At 52.9% G+C, this 9,177-nt stretch overlaps 1 protein-coding gene across 1 annotated transcript; it reads right to left on the reverse strand.

Moving 5' to 3' along the window:
• Positions 1 to 4,443: 4,443 nt before the first annotated feature.
• Positions 4,444 to 6,715, reverse strand: NPM3 (nucleophosmin/nucleoplasmin 3). Its single transcript, XM_006053150.3, has 6 exons — positions 6,555 to 6,715; positions 6,142 to 6,227; positions 5,781 to 5,900; positions 5,569 to 5,662; positions 4,875 to 4,996; positions 4,444 to 4,796 (listed from the first exon to the last, which is right to left on the reverse strand). Exons 1-5 carry the CDS (start codon positions 6,670 to 6,672, stop codon positions 4,884 to 4,886), a joined length of 531 nt encoding a protein of 176 aa, XP_006053212.2. The 5' UTR covers positions 6,673 to 6,715; the 3' UTR covers positions 4,444 to 4,796; positions 4,875 to 4,883.
• Positions 6,716 to 9,177: the final 2,462 nt, after the last annotated feature.

Below are 9,177 nucleotides of genomic sequence, written 5' to 3' on the forward strand. Positions count from 1 at the left end.
ACCACCCCCATCTTTCTGCTGAGTACCCTGCCTTGCAGGTCTCTCCTGCATCGCTCAGTCACCAAGAAGGCCCTGAGATCGAGGAACATCTCCTTTCCTGCTTCCTGCTCTCATTATCACCATCACCCCTGCTCCTGTCCCTCCCCGACCTCCCGCCCCCAATTGAAGCTTGACCACACCACCCAAAAAGGAGAGAGCCCACCCATACGTAAAACTCCAGTCACTGCCACCACCATGCTCTCCCCAAAGCGGCAGGCAGTGGGCGCAAAAATAACCTCAGCTGCTTTTCCTGGGAAAGAGACTTAGATCCAGGTTGCCTAGTCTTTTTCGCTCAGAGTCCCACTATTTGTGCAATGAACAGGTACTTACACACCTACTGTGTGGTTAACTTGGACTGGTGATTTGTCAACCCTGGGGGAGGGGGAAGTATCAAAGAAGGTAGTGAGTTGTCTAAGCCTTTCCTCCCATTGCTTCCTCCAGGGGCTTCAGGAACCCCCGAGGCGTGGTGCTTCTTTGAGAGCTGCTTGGGTGGGCAGAGATGCCCTGAGACAGAAAATTCTGGGGAGCAGGTGGAGCCACTGATGCTTTGCCCAGCTGCTGCCCTTGCCCAAGACCTCCCCTGCCCTACTGCCAGCCCCCATGTCCTTGGGGATTGGGCTGGAGGGGTCGGGGTGGCCTCAGGAAACCAAGAGACCAGAGGCAGCACAGCCAAGTTCTTCCCCTTTCTCTGTGGCCTGCCTTTCCCACTCCCAGCCATAGTGCTAATACTGAGCAAGGTCTAGATGGGGAAACAGAATCAGGAGACTTGTCCCAAGATCTCATCCTTCCCCAGAGAAGCAGACTCCCTGAGCTCACCTGTTACCCACTTGAGTCTGTTCCCTCAAGTGGCTCTTTCCCACCCAGACCTCCAGGCAAGGACCATATCTTACTAGCTCAGGAGAGCAGGGCAGGGTTCTGCAATTCTGTATTTAATGAATGAATAATGGGGAAACTGACTGAGCATTTAGACCTCAGTGCAGGTGGGGCCTTGCCTTCACCACCCTCCCAACAGATAAGAATCATAAGCACCACCATTTATTGAGCACTTGTATTTGCTAAAGGCTGTCTGCACCATCTCCTCTCAACCCCATTGGGAGGTGGGCACTGGGGGAAGACAAGTGAAGTGGGCTCCAGTACCCACAGCCTAGACCAGCATTTCTCCTTCATTTGAGCTCCTCTGTCTTAGAAGTTGTTGGGTGTCTACATCCCCAGGTACACTAATTCAAGCAGGCAAAATATTCACCATCTTAACCTCATGCCCTGCACATAGGAGGCCCTTGAATATGTTTATTATTTGTATGCATTAATAAATAAGTGGGGAGATGAGAGGCAGTGGATGAAAAGGGTCTTCTCACCAGGGACCAGCCCTCTGAAAACAGTCTGATGAGAACAGCAAGGAGCAGGACGCAAGCAGGGGTCAGGGCATCATCCGGCCCATCCTTAGCGTGTGTAGTCACAACCTGAGTCACTCTGGGCACCTGCCTTTCCCCAGAGTGGGGGGTGGAGACTATAGCACCTGGCTCAGACCAGAGTTCAACCCTGGTTTGGAGCCCCCAGAAGGTTCTGAAAATGCTGGGCTGAACCTCAATGATCTTAATCCACCCTCCTCACTCTCCCCCAGAGATGGGCCATCCCCGGCCTAAACGTGTGGACCATCAATCAGGGTTTGAGTCCCACACCCTAACCTCTACCCCGGGGGGCCTATACAGACCAGAATTCCTCTACATTTTGAGAACTTCCCCCAGCTGCGTCTTGGTCCATTTGAGGAGATTCTTCTCATATCCCCCAAAGTCCCTGTCCCTAGATGGGGGAAGGGGTGTCAATAGGGACACCCCCGCATCAGGCGCCGGGTACTGCGAGGACACACCCCCGTGAATGACAGATGTAAATACTCCATCGGGGCCCCAGCAAGCCGTTCTCTCCTCCCTTGCTCTTACTCGCCTCCCGGCCGGCTCGCTCCTTCCTTTATCTTATCAAAGCCCCGTAATTACAATTGCTATTTTGTTTCCTCGAATCTGCAATCAGAGCTCCCTGGCCCTGATGAGGGAGCGCCTGTCAACCTGATCGCTGAGTGACAGCCCGGCCACCTTTCCCGGCCGTCCCCACACTCCTCAAACACAAATACACACACACAGAGTCACTCGCCTCCTGCAAACACAAACACACACCTCTCGCCAACACAAATAGCCCCTCTCTGCAAATACACCGTTGCAAGGGCCCAAACACACACGCTCAGCCTCTTTCCAAAAGCATCGGTCGCCCCCTCCCACCGCCCCTGGCCCACCCTGGGCCCCTCAAATCCACACCAACCGGCGGGGGCCGCCTGCGCTCCAACACGCGCAGCCTGCGCCAGGCGTTCAAAGCGCCGCAGACCCTCCGCCGACTGTTCAAATGTAAATCGCAGAGACTGTGTTAAGCACTTTAGGCCCCGTCTGGTCGTCCCCCTTCGCCCCCCAAATACAGTCTTGCCCCTCCTCCAGCAGTCTGCAAACCCCGGCGTAAGCCCTCAGCGCTCAGAGACCGAAATGAATGGGCAACGCTCCTACTGTGCGCTGAGAGGGCAGAAAGGGGGATCGAGGAGAGACGAGGGAGGGGAGGGAGAAAAAACAATTCCCGGCTCAGTCCGCGGGCGCCCTGTCGGGTCGAGAAACTCCGGGACGAGGCGGATGTGGATTGGGCCCCCACCGCGGGTAGGAGCGCGCTTGGCGCCGGCCAGGGCCGCGGGCAGACCCGCCAAGAAACTAGAAAGGCTCACAGTGAGCGATCCGCGGCGTCGAGGGGGGTAAATATTGGGGCGGGGCCACTTGCGGGGGGTAGAAGTGTCGGCTGGGAAGGATTCCCCAACTTTTCCCTACACTCAGCCAGACTACCGTGCCTTCAACCGAACACGTGCCGAGGACTTTGGAGGCGATAGACGAGAGGAGGAAGGGAAGGGTTCTAACAGGAACCCTTCCAGTGAATGAATGAACGAACCAACGAATGAAGTCTGCCTTAGTCGCGCAGACCGCTGGCGGGGCATGTAGGCCCGTGCACCGCGGCGCCCGTCTTGAGCCGCTACAGAGGCGGCGTGGGAAGCTGCACAGCCGCAAGCGGTTTCAACCTCGCCCACCAGAGGGCGCCAACTCCACCTTCTCCTCTATCTCCTGACCCCTTGCCTGCGGTTGGTGAATGGTCCCATCCTGGCTGCCCTCTCCATCCCAGTGTTCTTGGTGGAAGCACTTCAGGAAAGTCCTGCAGCAAAGAGAGAGGCCTGCGACCCTGATCACTGCGACGCAGAGAGGGATCATCTTCCTTTATCCTCAACTAGGAAAAAGGGAGGTTAAACCCTGGACCTGTTTGCTCCTCACCATAGGGAGAAGGGCACCTCCTTCGGAGATGTGTTGAAAAGGGAGTGCTTTTCTGTGTTGTGGAAACACTCTTTCCAAACACCTGCTCCAATGCCAACCTCTTCTGGTTATCCAGGGACCCCTCCCACTTGTTCACTCATTTGCCCAGAAGCCAGTGTGGGAGGGAGTGGGCCTGGCCCCACCAGGCACTCTTCTGTGTCCCTCCTCAGCATGTCTGGCCCCAGGCTGTCTCAGGAGGTAACCTTTTGTTTGTTTGTTTGTAGGGCACTGAGACCCCCTGCCCCATCAACACAGCTGCTGAACTACTGACCTCAGACTTGGTCATATACACACTCATGCTCACACTAGGTACATCCCTTTCTCTTCCTGGTACAGCAGCAGCCAATCCCCAGAACCACCTGATTTCAGGCACCAGAGAACCGCCCGCCCCCCACCCCCAGACCAGGTGGAGGGCTAGGGGGCTGGAACCCTTTAGCCCAGGAGGCTGCATCCCAGGGGCTCCTCTCTGCCCCCATATGCCAGGCCACCCGGATTCTGGTTTCCCTGTTACCCAATCTGGCCAGCCCCCTCCATCTGGCCCCTGGAATCAGGTTTCTAAGGGTCCAGGCTGGCTCAGAGATGGCCTACATGACTGGTAGGAGGAGCAAAGACTGGCCTCTACCTTACCCCTCACCGGTCCTCTTGGGGCCTGAGCCCCCTTCATGGGGCCAGGGATGCACATTCCTCAGGCTGCTTAAGCCCCCTTATCTGCCCCCCTGCCCATCAGCCTGAGTGGTGACAGAGGCCCAGACCCCTTGTTTAGATGCTGATAACCTCCTGGGATGGCCCTCCCCCACCAAGGGACTGGGAAGGGGCTTGGTGTTGGGAGGTCCTCATCTAGGAAGGCAGCTGGGGCCCAGAGCTGCGACTCCCAGGGTCGCAGCGCTCTGGGAGTAGCAGGATCCCACATTTCCTCACCCTTCCCCAGGTCCAGGGCCACCCTCTGTGCTGCCACAGTGCCACCTGGTGGTCCCTAGGGGAATGCCACCCCAGGAGGGAAAGAAGCCACACAAATGAGTTGCAAAAAAACCCTCATCCACATTTTATTTCAACCTTTATCCAAAAATGTAAAAAACATTAAAAATGTGTAGTCCTGAGCTTCAGATGCTGACCTCCAACCTCATAGGCAAGTGGGGAGAGAAGGTCAGGATAGAAGTTCAGAGTTCCTCCCACTCCTGGAGAAAAGGGAAGCCTGGGGTGAGGTACAGGATTAGAACACCAGGGTCCTTTGGAGAATGGGACCCCTGTTCTCCTTGCACCAGACCAAGACCCCCCACCCCCATCCCCGCCCCAACCCTCTTCAGTGGAGAAGATACAAAGTTCTTGAAACTTGTCCAGGAACCTGGTGTATGTGGCAGGCAGCTGGCTGACCTGAAGAGAGCAAATCATGGGTCAGCATCGAGGTCCAAACATGTTCCTCGTGTCCCCTCCCAGGCCCCTCCAACTCACCAGGGAGGGTTAGAGCCTACGCCCCAGCTTATTGGCAGGAAGGACAGGACACAACTCAGCTTCCTCCTCCTCACTCCCGTCTTCTTCGCTCTCTTCCTCAGAAAGATCATTGCTTATAGTAACTGGTACACAAGCAGTCAAGGGAGGAAGAGGAGTTAAAGCCACACCCCCTTCATACTTCATACATGTCATTTATTAATGCCCTGTGGCTCTAGGCTTGCAGGGACTCTCACCTCCCAAAGCTTATGGCCTAGGTGGGAAAAACTTCATATACTAAACTAGATAACAAAGAGTCAAAGGGCTTTGCTGGTGGCTCAGTCAGTAAAGAGTCTGTCTGCAATGCTGGAGACCTGGGTTTGATCCCTGGGTTGGGAAGACCCCCTGGAAAAGGAAATGGCAACCCACTCCAGTATTCCTGCCTGAAGAATTCCATGGACAGAGGAGCCTGGTGGGCTACAGTCCGTGGGGTCACAAAGAGTTGGACAGGACTGAGTGACTTTCACTTTCGCTTTCAAAGGAGTCCACACTAATGGAGCTGGATAAGCTGAGGTAGGTTCCGTGAAGAACAGCTAGAGTAGTAAAGTGGAGGGCACTGCATCCAGGGTCTGTATGGGAACTGCACTGGGAGATATGGCTGGGGTGGGGTAGGAGTCCAGATGGAGAGTCTACTGGAAGCAAAGGAGAAAATTCTCACCAATCTGGTGCCGCCCAGTGATGCGCACAGGGCCAGAACCTGACTTCAGGCGGAAGGTTACAGGTGGCTGGAGCTGGAAGTCATCCAAACTGAGCTGGGAGGAAGACAAGGATGAAAGCCTAGCCCACTCCTAGTCCACCCCACCTTGTGAGAAGTCCTGAAGTCCTCAATTCCTACTTCCCAGCCTCCCAAGGTATGGCCAGGGAACTCACCATGGGTTGGCAGGACAACTTGAGGTTGGCCACAGGGACTGCGATCTCCTGGTGGTCATGGTTCCGTGCCACGACTTCTACCACATTACACTCATCTTTGGCCCCCTCGGTGAGGCAGAGCTGGGAAGGTACACAGGGCCTCGGAATCTCGCCCAGTAAGGGTGGACACCACAAGTGGAAGCATCTGCCCTACAACCTGCCCAGCCTCCGAGGTCCCTGGATCGCCTGGCCAGGGGAGCCCCCATGTGGGGATTAAGCAGAGTAGATGCCTCCCAGTAGAGCGGCGAAGGAGGATAGACAGGCGAGTAGAGGCTGTTTAGGTCAACCAATTAACCTCCACTCCCCCTACCCCGCCCCTTACCATGGTCAAAGCCAGCACATGCTCCGCGTCATCCTCTTCCTCTACCTTGAAGGTGAAAGAGCGAGTGTGGCCTGAGAGCTCACAGCCTGGAAGAGGTTAACTGTGAGTGTGCGTCAGTGTCGGGGGGAGGGGGGGGGGGGGGGGGGGGGGACGGTGCATTTCACCAAATCCCGTTCACCTGAAGCCGTGGACTAACGGGCCATTCACACGCCCACGTGTCAGGAACAACTGGAGCGGTTGGCCCGGGCCCAACCCGTACAACTAGGACAGAGGCCTGGCTCTCCACTCCGGCTCCGGCTGCCGCGTGCGAGGCCCCCCTCCGCCCCCACCCACGTCGTGCACATGTCTGCATTCCCGTTCCTCAGCCCTGCTTCTGCCCCAGCACCACCCTCAGCCTCTCCTTTCTTCAATACCGAAGAAGAAACTGTCCATAGTGACCGGGGCCGGGACTTGCAGACTGCCGACGCCCCCAGCTCGGACTCGGCTCTCCTGATCCAAAAACGTCAAGGCGGCCGCTGCGCCAGCTGCCATGCTGCTAGGGCTTTCTGCGGCTCCGCCTCCGACACGTACAAAGCCTGAGACTCCCGGCGGCTCCGGCCCCGCCTATTAAAGGAGACGCTGGCGAGGCACCCTGGATCCAGGGCTTAATCACCCTATCTCCTTCAGTTCAGTTCAGTCGTGTCCGACTCTTCGCGACCCCATGGACTGCAGCAAGCCAGGCTTCCCTGTCCATCACAAACTCCCGGAGCCTACTCAAACTCCTCTCCATCGCGTCAGTAATGCCATCCAACCATCTCCTTAAGTAGTCTCGCTTTATGTGGCGTCTGCTTTGCACATCTTTGCAGAGTGCAAAGCATCAGCTTGGCGTTAATGTTAACGTCCTTGCTCACTTCAAGAACCAAGACTTTTTGAGGGTGGCTCCTGCCTCCATTTCCTCTAGTTCTGTACTCCACGTGATCCCCTCACCCACCCCAGGTTAAGCTTTCATTAAATACATGAAAATCAACCTTCCCAATTCTCCCAGCAAAGGCGAGATATAGTGTGCATCGTTTTTCTTAAAAAAGCGAATACACTCAGATATACCGTCCCTCCAAAGGAACGGAGCATGAAGGAAGACTTTGAGCTCCTGTTACTTAGTACCCAAACCACTCTGTCCACTCCCAGATATGCTTCCTGCTCTAATGACCCTGCGGCTCACTATCCACATGGTTGTATACCTACACTGTACTTCAGATGATGGCGCTTGCTAGCAGAGGAGATTGCTATAGTGTGGGGCTAATTTGCTGCTCCTGTCAAGAGGCAGGCTAGTCCAGCCTAACACGGAAGCCTTAGAGTCCCGTCTCATAATCCGGGATCTGCCTTCAAATTTCCCCTTTTGACCAAAGAATCAGGCAATTTTCCTTATTCTATTAGGTGGCATGAACTCACTCCCACTAACTGCCTTCATTTACCCCTGGGTTATAACTGTGTCAAGAAGGTGTACTGGCCAAAACGAGTCTATTTTTATCTTGCCTTGCCTTGAGGAAAATATGGAAGGCAATCATTTACTAGAGATAGAAGTGGGAGAAAACCGCCTTTAAGACCCAGTCCCTAAGTTGAAACAACTTTGGAGAGGAGGAATACTTGCTTGGGAACGGCAGAGTGGGAGAAAAAAGGCAGGAGGCAGAAACGAGGAGGAGGTTTACACAGTACACAACCACACACATTCACTTCAAGTTTTATTTTGCCTCTTTATGGTCTTCAGATAGTTTTACAGTTCGTTTTCTACAGGAACTGAGCTGTGATCTAAACAGTCAATGAAATATCATCCCAACCATAATAAATAGCCATAACCATTAGAAGATAGACAGCACAGCATTTTACGATCCTAGAGGCCTGGACTTCTGTTTCATAGTTAACTCTGTGACCAGAATACCAGCCAAACTGATTATTGAAAGCAAAGATAAAGCTGCAAGCAAACTTGCTGAAAATCCTGATTCCACTGGAGGATGACCATGGAATCCACCAGATAAAATGCTAGAACTGTCCACTAGTGTACAAAATGTACTTAAAAGAGAAAAACCAAGTGACATTAAGCCAGTAGAGACCCTCCCTTCATCTCAGCCTCTGAAAATGCAAACTTGGTTCCAGTTGCACAACGCAGCTTTCATATCCCACTGCCAGCTGCAGGCTTCTAACCCCTAATGTAACCCTCTGTCATTCGTCTCACCTGTTCAGTGCACACTCACAGGCTTTGGTTCACAGTCACGAGGTACAATCCCTTAAAAGACTTTTTTCAAAGCCCACACTGATGGAAATCTATGAAAAGAAAATGTTTTAAATTTTCTTCTTGACCTTCTTGCCTCTTAGCCCAAACTTAAACTGCTGATACAAAACTGCTGGGAAGCAAGGTAACAAAACAGTTACAGAGAAGCCAGCAAGCCATGATAAAAAAGAAAATGAATCCTGCAGAGCAAAATTCAATGCAAGAGCATTTGCTCAGAACCCTTAAAACACCAAATCTAAATTAAAATACTTGAAGCTTTCAGAACCTGCGGTTAAAGGAAAGAGAAAAGGGTAACCATAAGTCATTGGTTAAAGTGTACTCATTCTTTTAAAAATTAGATACAAACATGCAAGAACTAAAGACTGATTTAATAAAACCAGTAGTAACGTCTTGAAATTAAAGGACAACTGACCTGTGGGCAAATGGGATCAATCAGTCCCCAAACCCTAGTTGCCAGATGTCAAAACTAACATTTCACATGCTGACCTGCACTGAGGTTAATTTCCAGAAATGACTGCACTTTGCAACAGACTGTGAATCCTATGAAGTTAGGCTCTTGTACCCAAAGTGGTCATGGCCTAGCCCTAGGTGGGAGGCACTTTGAAAATAATAACTTCTTTTAAAAACAAAACAAAACCAAAGACAAAAGTAAAGAAAACCCACTGATTTACATTAATTATTCAAAGTGCCATCCTGAACCACACCCTTTCATTTTCAAAAGGAAAATTACAAAAACAAAGGATAGTCAGGTTACAGCTAGTTTATATACA

The sequence above is a fragment of the Bubalus bubalis genome, chromosome 23 (genome assembly GCF_019923935.1).
Source record: "Bubalus bubalis isolate 160015118507 breed Murrah chromosome 23, NDDB_SH_1, whole genome shotgun sequence".
Taxonomy (NCBI): Eukaryota; Metazoa; Chordata; class Mammalia; order Artiodactyla; family Bovidae; genus Bubalus; species Bubalus bubalis.

Coding starts and splice junctions, on each gene's coding strand:
- NPM3 (XM_006053150.3), bottom strand. CDS start 6,672: ATGGCAGCTGGCGCAGCGGCCGCCTTGACGTTTTTGGATCAGGAGAGC. Junction 5,901..6,141: donor ATGTGCTGGCTTTGACCATG/GTAAGGGGCGGG, acceptor GTACCTTCCCAG/CTCTGCCTCACCGAGGGGGC. Junction 4,997..5,568: donor CACTGGGCGGCACCAGATTG/GTGAGAATTTTC, acceptor CTTGTGTACCAG/TTACTATAAGCAATGATCTT.